Below are 15,297 nucleotides of genomic sequence, written 5' to 3'. Positions count from 1 at the left end.
TCCCCCTGTTCATTCTGCCCTTCTCAGGACAGGGTTGCTGCATTTGTCCATTTACCATCAAATCTGGACAAGGAAGTACCAAGAGGGACCTGAGTGGATTCACCGGGTGCCAAACACGTTCCTTCCTGCCCTCATTATGTAACAACAGCCCTACTTCCTTACGATGATCAGGGTCCACTAGCCCTGCCAAGATGGTGATTGCTCTTCCTGGGTGCCTTGGCACAAGGAGCCCTCAGTGCCCTGGTGGCAACCATCGTTTACATTCAGTGGGACCCCTGCCTTGTCTCCTAAGGAAAGTGTGCCTCTTTGGTGATCAGGACATTTTAAACACATGGAGCCAGAGTTTCAGGGATGGGAAGCACACATCCCCAAGTGAGGCACAGGGACTGATGTCGTATTAGTTTCTTAGAGATGCCATAACAAAGTACCACAAACTGGGTACCTTAAAACAACAGAAATTTGTCCTACCGTCGTTCTGGAGGCTAGAAATCTGAAATCAAGATGCCCAAAGGCCATGCTCCCCTGGAAGGCTCTAAGGAGGAATCCTTCCTTACCTTCTAGCTTCTGGTGCTTGCCAGCTGTCCTCGGCATTCCTTGGCTTGTGACAGAGTAATCACAGTCTCTGCTTCTGTCTTCACACAACCTTACTCCCTCTGTGGATCTGTCTCTGTATCTCTGTCCAGATTTCCCTCTTCTTAGGAGAACACAAGTCATTGGATTTGGGCCCACTCTAATCCAGTATGACCTCATTTTAAGTTGATGGCTCTGCAAAGACCCTATATAAAACTTAGGTCACATTTGTAGCTACCAGGGGTTAGGACGTTTGTCGTATCTTTTTGGAGGACACAATTCAGCCCTCAACAGATGTTAAGCAGGGACTTTTCTGCTTCCACCCTTGGTTCCTGGACCCATGTATTCTACCTATTAGGGATGTGGCATCATTAAAGGTCTTTGATTTTAGTTGCCCTGTGTCCTGGAATATGGCATCCATTCTTTGTATTGGTAGGCACCTGTTCCCTGGGTCTCTAATGATGGTTTTCCTTACACTAACTAGGACATGCGATGCTGGTCCTTTCTCCACAAACACACTCTTGTGTATATTTGTTTCTCAGCCTTTATGAAAAAACCTGGCACCAGAAATGATAAATCCTAACTCTTACATCTTTATAAGTTGTCTTTCTATTCTCAGAGAATAATTAAAATCAACCAGAAACTTGAGCATTTTCTCCTTTGTTACTTTTTTTTAATTAAAAAAAAATCCAGTATAGAGCGTTTTCTCTCTTAAACAAAAGGGAACATTTTGTGATAAACATTGTCATTTTCTAAGGTTCCTTCATTCAAGTGTTTATTTTTTATTTCGAGTTTTTGCAAAACTCTACTTTAGGTCCTTTAAAAGATGAATTCCTTCATTTTCCCTTCAGTTTTTATACAGTATTTGAAATTGAAGCATTAAATAGCTTTTTATGAAAGAAGGAATAGTTCCCAGAATTGAGATTTCCTAAATGTTAGAGTCAGTCAATGAACATGTGAACCCACCCCTCTTTAAAAGGCAGCACAACTTTTCCAACATCCTGGTCACATTTGGAGTGATAAAACTTGCTTTCCTCACAGAAATTGTGACCAGTTCTTCTGAATTCTGACCAACCGTGACCAGTGAAGATGTCTTGTTTTATTTAACCATTAAAGTGTCATCATGCTATCAGGAAAGAGTATTAGTTAATTGAAACTATTCTTTTTTTTAAGATTTTATTTATTTATTTGAGAGAGAGAGAATGAGAGATAGAGAGCACGAGAGGGAAGAGGGTCAGAGGGAGAAGCAGACTCCCCGCTGAGCAGGGAGCCCGATGTGGGACTCGATCCCGGGACTCCAGGATCATGACCTGAGCTGAAGGCAGTCGCTTAACCAACTGAGCCACCCAGGCACCCCAGTTAATTAAAACTATTCTTAAAATTATTCTTCAGAAATTCTGCATTTTTCCTGATCAATTCCTTTCTTGGAAAAACCTTGAAAGGTATTTTAAGTGAGTGGAAATGCAGCTCATTTTCAGTCGTAGAATAATTTAATCTTTACTTTTCCCTAATATTCATTATGTTTTTCTTTTTTGCTGACTGCCTAAGTTTGCTGGGATGATTTGCTTCCTCAAATTCAAAAGTGGTAAAAGGAAAACAAGCAAACAAACTCATCGTATTTTCAATACTGCTTTTAATTAAATGCTATTAAATATTTATGCAACCAAGAATGTCAATACTACTTTTAAGAAACATACTATTATCTGGATGAGAACTAAGGAAACTAGACAAGAAAATGCTGAGAGCCAAACTGGGAAATTTGGACATTATATATTTAACCCACTTTTGCTGAGTATAGAAATTGAATTCGGTAAAATATTATCCCATTTTCTTGTATTTATAATGATAAATAACCAAGCTCTTAATCTAAAATCAGGAATGTTGTTCTCTTTCCTCTTCTTTGCCACACAGTTTACTTTTAAATATAGAACTCATCTGTTTTTGTTGTTGTTGTTCATTTCCTCACAGCCCTATACATGCGCCATAACATTTTGCTGATTGTTAGACATTTTCCCCATTTAAAAAAAATTCTATGTAATTATATATTTTAACTTTTGTTAATTTGGAAATATTGTCAAGGAATGTCATAAAAATGTCAGTCTGTTTTTATATGGCAACAAGCTTTTAAAGCAGGACTGGACATTCTGGCCAAAACTGAGTCATCAAGACTTCTATAAAAATTAGACCCCAGGTGTTTTCATGTCTGTCCCCACTCCACCCCTCACCACAATTTCCCGGTATCTCCTTCCTAGTGTTCTTCCAGTCTTTATGATTTTAAATCACAAATTGAAGTGTCTTTATATGGACCCTCCTCTTTAGTTCCCGGAACTTCCTGTTTAGCTAAGCACACTTACGCATAATCTATATCTCCTGGAAGTTGCATTAGATAATGCCTGTAGGGCATTGGGCATGTGGCCTAATATATAAAACACATTCAATAAATGAAGAGAATAGTCATGGGGTCTCTTAGTACTGTTGTTTAATTTAATTATTTCCCAAGAATCATAATTAGTAGGTACTCTACTATTTTTTTTACTTTCCATTTCACAAATGAGGAACCTGAGGATCTTGGATTTTAATTAACATGCCTAAGGTCATATAGCTACTAAGTAGTGGAATTGGTGGTTTTACTCCAATGCAGGGACTTTCATTATTAGCTTTACAACTGGTAAGAGGAATTCACGTTGAAGGATGACCTGATAGACTGAATCCTCTCAATATTTGCCTCTCACAAATAACATCTCATTAATGGAAGTAAATGTGGCATTTATTTGAGGATTGTTTAACCAGGAAGACTTCCTTTTATTTCTTGTATGTATTCAGGACCAGAAGCTTGCTGAACCAGTTACAAATATTCTAATTAATGCAGAGGTCATAAGGAGTAAACAAACAATCCTTGAAACAAGCCCACAAATTTGATACCATGTACTGAAGTAAATGTAGTAAGCATCTCTCTAATTTTCCATAAGTGGTTTTCTCAATTATAAGCCAATAATACCATTTTTTATTTCAAATTGAGCAATACTCTAAAAGGTTTTTTGTTTCTTCAGTGCTATACAAATCTTACTAGTCAAGAAAACAGCACAGCAAATATTAGTAATGAACTTGTGATAAGCATTGGTGTTATATATAAGTGATGAATCACTAAATTCTACTCCTGGAACCAATATTACACTATATGTTAATTAACTGGAATTTAAATAAAAACTGGAAATAATAAAAAAAATTAGCAATGACTTTTCTATTTTTGCCCCTAAAATGGTGATGTTTTTGTCAATTTGAAGAAACTTATTAGTTTAAAGCTATTGCATTTAGCAGTTTTGAAAGAAGATTAATTTTCTAATCAATTTTGAAATAATCTGCTGAAAATTGAAGCTTAATAGTGGCAATAATTTCAAGGGGAAATAATTTACATTTCCAAAGTTGGATCCATTGCCATTTCTGTTCCTGGCAACCTCTCCATAGGAGATCTTGTATTTCTAGGCACTTCCATGTAATTCATTTCCTCTCCAAAAGGTTAAAAGTACCATCACATAAAGTTTAAAGGAAAAAATACTTAACCAAAAATGTTAATTAAGAAGGAAATCCATTTCAATCAAAAGATGTTTAAAATTAATGGGGAGTTATATATGTATGTTTATACTTATTTATTTTTAACTAAATTAAGCATTGTAGTAAGGGTAGTATTCTAAGATTATCTATACTTCAAACTTATTACACTCATATTTCATAATTTAACTGCAGCTGCAAGAGAATGTGAGTATACATGGAGAGCAGCAATTTCAACTTTTTTACTCTTATGTAGATTAATACACAGTTTTGCCTCCCATACATATATATGTATGTATATAATATGTGTATGTATATGTGCGTATATATACATTAAAAATAGAAGATGGTTTAAATTAGAAATTACCTATTAGATATACCTCATTATATCACTCGATATAATCACCAAATGTTTGATATATATTTTGAGAGCAGAGGAATGATTTTCATTCATTTCTGGACTGGTGAAAGATAGTTTATTGCATGTGTGCTCATAGTCAGTGTTTTAAATACATTTACTAATAATCAATAAGATTACACTAAATGTGGAGAACTTGAGTTATGAAATCACGTGAAAGAGAACATTTACTTGTTTACACAGCACTGGAGAGCATGGAAGGATATTATTATAGAGACAATGTTTCAGTGGAAGAATTTCAAGCCCAGATAAATGCAGCCTCACTGGAAAAAGTCAAACAATACAACCAGAAGCTCAGGTATGTAGTTGTTCAATTTTTTAAAAAAATAAGTTTTCATATTTTAGCAGGAGTAGATGAATTGTGTTTTTGACATACTCATTATTAAGTGATTGATGATGATACTCTTTTTGATATAAAGTCTTTTTATTTAGGGTTTACTATTTCATATATTCTAATGAGTACACTTTTTAAAACTAAAATAGAAAAAATGTTTGGAAAATTTTCATGCTATTGTCTTAATTGCTGAAGAAGATCAAAAATTAAATATTAGACCATTCCCAGGGGGAAGAGAAAGCATAGATATTGTATAGTGGTGTCCCCTAGGCGGTTGCAGGAGATGAAGAGTAAATAAAATAGGTTCCTTTAAACACCTGGCACCCTGACACAGAGAGAAGAATATGGTTAACACAGAAGATACGACACAGCATTTACTTGGTATTGGAAAAATATCTACTTTCAAATACATATATTAATGTTTGGATTTTGCTGTTTTTCCTCTCTAAAAATAGTGTTCCTGGCAGAATGACCCAAGGCAGGGAAAATTAGCCACAGTAAGTGAAAGGGAAGTGTGTTATAATTCAAAGCTTTAATTTTTGACAAATTATTAGCATATGTATCTTCCTCCTACCTTATGAATTATTCTGCGAACAGGTCATCTTTTTAAATTACTTACAGATTATAGCTTTTATTTTTATAAGAAAAATGTTCTTGTTCTACCTTAAACCTTAATAATTCAAAAATACTTTTGTGACATTTTTCAGTTTTGTCCACAATATGGCTAAACTCTGAGGATAAATTAATTCCTAAAATTCCTGATATGGGGAGGTGCTTGTTCTTGTAGTTATGACCAAAAGGTAGGCTTTCTTTCACTACAAATGCTTTGTCTTTCTCCCCCAGCTTCACACAAACCTGTCCCTTTTCCTAGATGCTTTACCCTGTTCCATCATTTTATCACTTGTGAAGCTCTCAGCCTTAAAGCCCCCAATATCTTTTTGATTTCCCACTTTCTCTTCCTCCTAAAATGTTGTTGGAGATCCTGATGAATCTGACTCAAATGTCTCTGGGACTAACCCCATTTTATTACCTCGTTCAGATCACTATTTCTCAAAGGTATATCATGTAATGACCCCTTTCACAGGGAAAACCAAAATAGTTAATCTTGAATTCTTAGTATGTCCACTGACTAAGAAACACTGACTGAAGAAGCTTAAGCCCAGTGTTGTGAAAATCTTCAGTTGAGGACCATCATCACAAAAGACAGGTTTGGCCTTTATAACTGATCAAATACATTCCTAGGTTATCTTTGAAATAAGGAAACAAAATTAAAACATTTATATAGAACATGTAGGCCCTGAGAACACATCCCCGGACTCCAGTTTGAGAAAATAGGTCTAGACCATTGCTGTCACATCCTAACCGTCTCCTGTCTCTAATACCCCCATGTTGTTTTAATCTACTCGGGATTTTGCTTCCAGACAATAATTTTAAGTCACATCTTACTGTGTTACTCTCCTGCTCAAAGGATTTGGTGATTTCTTATTGTCCCAAAAAGGAGTCAAAACCTCCTTAGCATGGCAGTCAGGATTTTTCATGACTTGGGGCGCCTGACTGCCTCAGTCTGTTAAGCCTCTGACTCTTGATTTTAGCTCAGGTCATGATTTCAGAGTCCTGGCTTGGAGCAACCCCTTCCAGTCACTCAGCAGGGAGTCTGCTTTCTCTCCCTCTCTCTCTACGCCCCCACTGCTCACACTCTCTCTCTCTGAAATAAATAAATCTTAAAAAATAAAAAAGATCTTTCATGACTTGACCTGAGATTTCTTTTCTCCACCTGTGCTCCAGTCATGCTGTACTCATTTCCAATCATGCACCATAGTTTCCTTCTACCATGACTTTTCTCCATCCATCTAGCATGAGTCCTCTATTTCCAGCTGTTTATAAAACTACTATTCATATGATTCAATGTCCAGTTCTAGTTAATAGTTGTCTTCATAAAATATTTTTCTTTTATTATTGGGCTGGGATGAGGCCTAGCCATTAGATTGTCTAGAGGTCCCCTAGGAGATTCTGATGTGTGGCTAGACAATCTAATGGCCAAAGGATGAGCCCCAGACTAGCAGGTCAATGCCATCTGCAAACATATTAAAAAAAACTCTGGGGTGAGCCCAGCAATCTTCATTGTAACAAGTGTTCCAGGTGGTTCTCATGCATGCTCAAATTTCAGAACTACTGCCCTAGGCTAAATGTATGTCTTTCATTTTACTTCGTTTATGGCTACTACGGAATTCAGCTTTTCTCCCTGATGATACAGTTAGGTGTACAGATTTCTCATCTTCTTTATTCTATGATAAGCTCCTTAAGATGAGAGATACTTTAAAAAAAAGATGAAGGATGCTTTTATCTTGGTGTTTCCTGTGGTGTCTATCAAAGTATTTTGCGTAGGATGTTCTCCAAAATGTATGTTTAGTTGCAGTAACTTATTTAGGTAGAACATACAGAGAGAAATGGAGATGTAGCCTAGCATTCACACCCTTGTGGGTATTTTTTTTGACAGAAATATAGTAGATACTCATTTATAACAGATACCTGATAAGATATTTAAGATTCTTTTTTAAGAAGAACAGCATGTATACTAATGCATGCTATCTTCTTCACATAAGAAAACATTTTAATGCATCTTTTCTGGAGAAAACATTTTGAAAAGCACATAAACCCCTTGGTACAAATTAGTACCCTTGTCAGTAATTAGCTGCTCTATATCCTACTTGTTGCATATTTAATTTCCTTTACACAGGAAGACAATTATTTTCCTCTTTACTTCCAGTAATGCCTTCTCTTCCTGCTTACTTCTTGAATAAGGGTGTTAATTCCTTCCTTAATTTTTCCTGTTACTTTGTAACCACAGATACTCTGAAATTGCTTTTAGGCAATCTGTTCTTGGTCTGGAGGGCCACAGGCCAACATTGACCATTTCTTTAAAGGGGCTCTTACTGTCCATTGTAGAAAAATAGCCCTCAGGTGTCTCTAGCTCCTCATAGCCCAGAGCCTTTTTAACACTTTCACTGAAAACCATTTCATTCTGGATGTTAATTTGTTTATTTGCTAGTTAGACCTCAGAAAAGGCCTTTTTTTACCCCTTAGCCTTACAACAAACTAACAAACATAAATAAATAAACTAGTGTTTTATTGGAAAACATTATTTTTTTTTATTACAAGTTTCAGAAACCAAACTCAAACTGGCATAGACAAAATATCGTCATATCTAACAGGTATATCCATGGGGTGTGGCTGCATTAGGCACAGCTGGGTCCAAGGGTATGGTCATCAAGAATCCCTTTTCTTTCCCTGTCTCTTGGTACTTCTTCCTCTGTGTGGGCTTCATTTTCAGGCAAGGTTTTTTCACATTTGGGTAAAGATGGTTAGTGAAGACCAATGTTGCATTCAAAGATGAGAAGATGTCTACGCCCATTACTCCTCCATGGAGAGTTCCAGCAAAGGACCTGCGGAGGCAGTCATTAGCCAGGCCCAAGTCATGTGCCCATTCTTGGATGGGCTTAGCACCACAGAAGAGCAATGGACTGTCACAAAAAGTGCAAAGTAAGGATGCTGGACAAGAGGGAACAATGGATTCCATTCTAGTTCTAGAGATTTCTCCAGAACAGCAAAGAATAGGTGGAAATAATATGCTACTTAACATAAAAGATGATGACAACTATAATACCTATCAGTTTTTAAGAACATATTGAGTCAGTCATAATGCTAGGTGAGTTATGTGGATTATCTAATAAACCAGTGAGTTCCATATTATCATCTCCACTTAAAGGGAAACTTACACAAATTTACCTAGATAATAAGTAGTAAAACCAGGATTTAAATTGCAGACTTTTTTTTCTTTAGAGTTTATACTTTTGTACTATGTTAAGTCATCTTAGTTACCGAAGTGAACATAATATACTGAAAACACATTATCTGTTACTAAGGTGTCAGATACTATCAATTGCTCTGATTTTGGGCCATCAGTTGTTCATTGATTCAGTGTTCATGAAGTTTCCATTCCTATGAAATTAAGAAAAACAGAAAATGAACAAATAAATCAGTAAACAAATTATTGCAGATAGTGAAAAGTGCAATGAAGAAAACCTAAAACAAATTGCCATATTAGGAGGTTGGTTATTTAGAGGAGATAGTAGTTAGTGATGACTTAATTATTGGGTGGTATTTGGACAGAAGACTGAATCAAAAGGAGACAGCCTTGCCAAAATAGGGGGGAAGGTCTTTCCCAAAACAATGAACTGATGTACATAAATCATGAGAATAAGCTCATCATTTTTAAGGAAGACAAAGAAGGCCAGGAGGATTCTAGACATTAAGGATGATGATGCATGTTAAGAGATATTTGTAGAGACTTGGTTATGTAGGACTGCAGGCCATTATAGGTGGTATATTGTAAGTACAATGCAGAAGCCATTGGAAAGCTTTTGTTTAATGACTGCTGCCCATTTGTATCTTATGCTTCTATTGCAAATAACATTCAAAATGGTTGATGTTTTCATAAAGTGGGTTGAGACCAGCTGACTGGTCTGACCACTCCTCTTCCAGTCTCTATGGAAGGACAGACCATGCAGCACACCTGGGAAGTCTTTGCAGTATGCATCAAAGTCCTGACATTGGTTGCCTAAAGACACTCTGGTTTAGCTGTTACCCCCAATGCACAAGTTTCAGCCAGCAGAAATGTTTAACAGCTCTGTCTAAAATATACCATCCTATGCCAATCAGACGAAGTTCTCGATTATTAAGAACTAATACTATGTAAGGGTCTCCCTGATGTCTTCTATGCTTCCTCAAATCCAGTGAGGCAACCTATGGAATGGGAGAAGGTATTTGCAAATGAAATATCTGATAAAGGGTTAGTATAAGAACTTATAAGATTCAGCACCCCAAAAAAACAAATAATCCAGTCAAGAAATGGGCAGAAGACATGGACAGACATTTCTCCAAAGAAGACATACAGATGACTAACAGACACATGGAAAGATGCTCAGCATTACTCCTCATCAGGGAAATACAAATCAAAACTACAATGAAATACCACCTCACTCCAGTCAGAATGGCTAAAATTAACAGCACAGGAACCAGCAGGTGTTGGCAAGGATGTGGAGAAAGGGGAACCCTCTTACACTGTTGGTGGGAATGCAAGCTGGTGCAACCCCTCTGGAAAACAGTATGGAGGTTCCTCAAACAGTTGAAATTAGAGCTACTGTTCGATCCAGCAATTGCACTACTGGGTATTTACCACAAAGATACAAATGTAGGGACCCGAAGGGGTACGTGTACCCCAATGTTTATAGCAGCAATGTCCACCATAGCCAAACTGTGGAAAGAGCCAAGATGCCCATCGACAGATGAATGGATAAAGAAGATGTGGTATATATACACAATGGAATATTATGCAGCCATCAAAAGGAATGAGATCTTGCCATTTGCAACGACGTGGATGGAACTGGAGGGTGTTATGCTGAGTGAAATAAGTCAATCAGAGAAAGACATGTATCACATGACCTCACTGATATGAGGAATTCTTAATCTCAGGAAAGAAACTGAGTGTTACTGGAGTGGTTGGGGGTGGGAGGGATGGGGTGGCTGGGTGATAGACATTGGGGAGGGTATGTGCTACGGTGAGCGCTGTGAATTGTGCAAGACTGTTGAATCACAGTTCTGTACTTCTGAAACAAATAACGCAACATATTTTAAGAAAAAAGAAAAAGAAGAAGATAACAGGAGAGGAAGAAAAGGGGAGTATGTCAGAGGGGGAGACGAACCATGAGAGATCATGGACTCTGAAAAACAAACTGAGGGTTCTAGAGGGGAGGGGGGTAGGGGGATGGGTTAGCCTGGTGATGGGTATTGAGGAGGGCACGTTCTGCATGGAGCACTGGGTGTTATGAACAAACAATGAATCATGGAACACTGCACCAAAAACTAATGATGTAATATATGGTGATTAACATAACAATAAAAAAATAGAACTACGTTATGATCCAGCAATTACTAAGTACTTACCAAAAGGATACAAAAATATTGATTCAAAGGGATACATGCACCCCAATGTGTATAGCACCATTATCAACAATAACCAAATTATGGAAAGAGCCCAAATGTCCATCGACTGATGAATGGATAAAGATGTGGTATATATATTCAATGGGATATTACTCAGCCATAAAAAAGAATGAAATCTTGCCTTTTGCAGTGATGTGGATGGAGCTAGAGAGTATTATGCTAAGCAAAATAAGTCAATCAGAGAAAGACAAATACCGTATGATTTCACTTACATGTGGAATATAAGAAACAAAACAAATGAACATAGCAGGAAAAAAAAAGAGGCAAACCAAGAAACAGGCTCTTAACTACAGAGAACAAACTGATGGTTACTTCAGGGGAGGTGGACAAGGGGGATGGGTTAAGCAGGTGATGGGGTTTAAGGAGGGCACTTGTGATGAGCACTGGGTGTTGTATGTAAGTGATGAATCACTAAATTCTATACTTGAAATTAATATTACACTGTTAATTAACTGGAATTTAAATAAAAACTTGGAGAAGAAAAAAAGAAAGAAGTAATAGCTTGTAAAGTGTTTAATTCAGAAATTCTAATCAAGAAATTTAGGAGAAGGGGCATTCTTATTCCCTACCTTCACCATCCTCATGCTATTTTATTCTCTGTCTTCTACCTCAGGCTTTCCTTTTTATTCCCTCTGGCCGTGAGCCATCTTCCCCATTAGCATCATTTTTTCCTGCCCTACATGGTTGTAATTTATCATTACCAAACATTTCATTTTAATGCATCCTGCTTATTGGCAAAAAATGCCACTGCATGGTGACCAGTGAGACAAAATGTAATGTAAATGGGAACAATATTCTGTGTGTTAAAGTACTTCTTTCAGTTTGAGGGGTCTAGATGGTTTTTTTTAAAATATTATTTTCAGTATAAAGTTAACAGTAAAATATAGCAAAAATTAAAGGAAGCAAGTTGTATATTAGTTATTGAGATCATTTATTATTTTTGTGAAGTGATAACTTCATACTGAATTTTTTAGGATTTATAATTTTGGATATCTGAATGTAAATTCATCTCTTTACAGAAATAAGGCAAGAAAATATTCAAAGCATATATTCTCTTAAGGTATACCCTTGTGGATAAAGAATTTTCTTTAAAGAAAGTTTTTTTTTCTTTAAAGCCAAAATGTAGTTTATATAACAAGCAGAAGGAAGATAGAAATCTTATTTTTGTTAACAAGAAATGCTATACAGATACCACTCTCAGAGCCATGTATTTTGAACAATTTTTTCAACTGAGAAATGTCTGGCCAGAAGTATGCATGTGTTTGGGTATTCCCATGATAGCACCTCCATGAAATGTGTCATTTCTTTCTACCTCTGAGGAAGGGAAATGTCAGTGACTATGTTCTCCTGGCATAAGATAGATATCAGTGGTCTCACTGCCATTTTTTGTCTTTAAGTACAGCTATCAAACAGCATGAGAAAATAAAGAACATCGGGACCTGAGCCTTTACACCCTATCTCCACTCATAAGATCATACCCCCATTCCTGTTTCTGTCTTCCCTCGGAGTCTTCAATCCATAAAACACGGTTTCCTAGTCCTTATTTGGATAGCAAACAGTATGTCCAAGCTTGAAATGGAGTATTTTGGTTGTTCTATTGATGAGGAACTGTGAAAGCTACCTTAAATCAACAAGAGTATGGATTTAATGAAATCTGAGAGAGAGAGACAGTAAGAGAGGGAGAAGGAGGTAGAGCAAGACAGACAGAGTGAACATTAAATATAATATAAATAATGCCTTTGTCCTTCAGTTGTTTTTCTTTATAAAGCTGCAGCTTTTAGAGTTAAGTGATGTGATTTTTTTTTTTTATTAACAGGAAACATTCCAGATGTATATTTATCTCCTCCATAGCAGTTTTTTATTTGTTTTTCATTCTGTCCTTCAGCCGAATTTCATTTTTTTATATTTTAAGATGCATCCATATTTCTGTTTCTGTAAGATAAGCCGTAAACTAAATGTGTATATTCAATCTCTTTCTGTTTTCAGACCAGGAACACAGAGTTTCCAGGTTGTAAATTTTGTTTTATATTAGAAGTGCTTCTTCAATAGCAAGAGAATACATCTAAGTCTACAAAAAATGTGAATTCATTTATAAGGCTTAAAAGTTTTCTAGACTCCTTTTCTATATATGGATTATATAAAGGATTTAACATTTACAGAATATAAGTTATACTTAAGTGCCAAATTCTCACACAGTGTAAATCTAAAGGAACTGTTGGATCCTGATATTTATTCAATAAACCTTGCGTGCCCACCAGGTACCAGGGACAGCTTTACATTGGGGCCATTACAGTAGACAAGATAATGCTGCCATACAGGAAAATTTTGCCTGTGGGTTATGATAAACATTAAACAGAATTTTTACTAATAACTTACAGCAATATGTGAAAAACTTATGTAGGGAATGTGTAAGGTGCTATGTAGGTGTATAAGAAGGGAATCGATCTTAATTGGGAATGGGATGGGAAGATGGTTGAAGATTTGGGAATGAATGATTTGAGGAAGTGACATTTGTGCAGAGATCTGAAGGAGGAGATGGGCTTGCAGTGTTAAGGGACAGGGAATGGGAGATAAAGGTGTGCAGAAGGGGTATTTCCTAGCAGAGGGAATAGCATGTGTAAAAATCCTGAAGAGGGAGAAGGAGAAATTATAAAGTATGTGGAGACTAGAATTCAAGAAGAAGAGGGGCGTGAGACAGATGTATGAACAGAATCCCTCCCATACTTCCTTCACTAACAGTTCTTCCTCAATTTCTTTTAAGCCAGCTGTCGCCCTGGGCATGCTTCAGCTCTATTTCCGTGTGCTGAAAGAGTATAATTATTTAAGATCCATCTCAAATTTATCTTCCTGCAAGAAGCCTTCAGTTATAGCCTCAGCTGAAATTAAGCACTTTCTTTTTTAAGACTTAACAACCTCTTTGATTTCATTTGTTTTATTTTGACTTGAGTGTTACTTAACTGTCTTGTTCAATACATATGAGGGCAACCAGATCCTGGTTTTGCACTGTGCTTGGTATGTAGTAAGTACCGTAAAAATAGTTGAATTAAATTGGAAATCAGGTTAATTGCAATGTAATGGTCTTCTATTTTTGTGCTTTAGCATTTTATTGAATTTATTCCAGTATCCAGTCTACTTCTTTTTATATCCAGAAAATTTAGGGCTATTTGAAGGGTACAGATGCTGACTCTGTTGGAGACTTCTCTCAAGAAAATCATCAGTGTAGCCAAGGTTCCTAAATTTCACATGGGACAAGATCCAATAAAGTTGAAATTATAATGACACTTTTAGAACAACATATCTCTTCTTTGTTTATTTTATTTTTATTTTATTTTTATTTTTTTAAAGATTTTATTTATTTATTTGAGAGAGAGAGAATGAGAGATAGAGAGCATGAGAGGGAAGAGGTTCAGAGGGAGAAGCAGACCCCCCGCTGAGCAAGGAGCCCAAAGTGGGACTCGATCCTGGGACTGCAGGATCATGACCTGAGCCGAAGGCAGTCGCTTAACCAGCTGAACCACCCAGGTGCCCTCTTCTTTATTTGAAAAATACTGAAATCCTATTAAACATTGCCAGCATTGCTTTCTGAGACTGCGATGTGGCTGTACATACATTATGCATGTAGTCTTTAATTTATCTGGACTGTAGTTATTCTTGTCTGCATTCAGACGAATTCATTTGTTCTTGAGAAGCTGTAATTATGTCTAATATTTATTTTTATGTTACTTTAAGGGAATTTTTAATGCAGTTTTTAAATAAGGATGGCAAATGAGATTCGAATTAACTATGTGTTTTCACATTTTTGTGATAAATCCTTCATTGTGATAGTATTTACCAAGGATGAATAGATATTCTGGCTGACAAGGAGAAGCAGATCATCTTTAAAATCATCTTTAAAAAAAAAAAAACAAACCTTTGAAGAGAATTGCCTCTATTTCAAAGTTAAAAAAAACTGTTGTTTTCAACAAAGCAAAGGGAAGATCAAAGCTCTTTTTTCTCAGAATTTCCTTTGGAAAAATTGAGAGCTAGAAATGTCACAAAGAAAATTAGCATACCCTGAAGAATCAGTTAGGGAAATATACTCTGTGAGGAAAAATTGTCAGTGCTTACAGAAGCAAGATTGATTTTTATTTTTAACTCTGCTGACGTTTCTAGCTCATCACAAGGACAGTCTTAAAAAATTATATTGAAGTCATCTTAGTCAAGCTCTTCCATGAATTGTTTCCTATTGCTTTTGTTCAGTGCCTTTTTGCTGACATTTCAAACTTCCTTTGTTTGGTGGATATACCATGGAAGCTTTGCCCCTACACCAGTCAGGAAATTTAGCTTGGGCCTAGAGCTTTTGATTCAGAAGACATAATCATGA

At 36.4% G+C, this 15,297-nt stretch overlaps 1 protein-coding gene across 1 annotated transcript in view; it reads left to right on the top strand.

Moving 5' to 3' along the window:
* Positions 1-15,297, top strand: part of PREX2 (phosphatidylinositol-3,4,5-trisphosphate dependent Rac exchange factor 2) — a 294,568-nt gene that overhangs the window by 225,543 nt on the left and 53,728 nt on the right. The window contains exon 35 of the mRNA XM_028111247.2: positions 4,721-4,835. Within this exon, the coding sequence (XP_027967048.1) occupies positions 4,721-4,835 (115 nt within the window). The remainder of the gene's footprint in view (positions 1-4,720; positions 4,836-15,297) is intronic.

Source organism: Eumetopias jubatus, unplaced genomic scaffold (genome assembly GCF_037043125.1).
Source record: "Eumetopias jubatus isolate StellerSeaLion01/CBP00866 unplaced genomic scaffold, mEumJub1_p1.0 scaffold_4, whole genome shotgun sequence".
Classification (NCBI taxonomy): domain Eukaryota; kingdom Metazoa; phylum Chordata; class Mammalia; order Carnivora; family Otariidae; genus Eumetopias; species Eumetopias jubatus.
The sequence above is the reverse complement of the archived record's forward strand: the minus strand, read 5'-3'. Positions and strand labels throughout refer to the sequence as shown.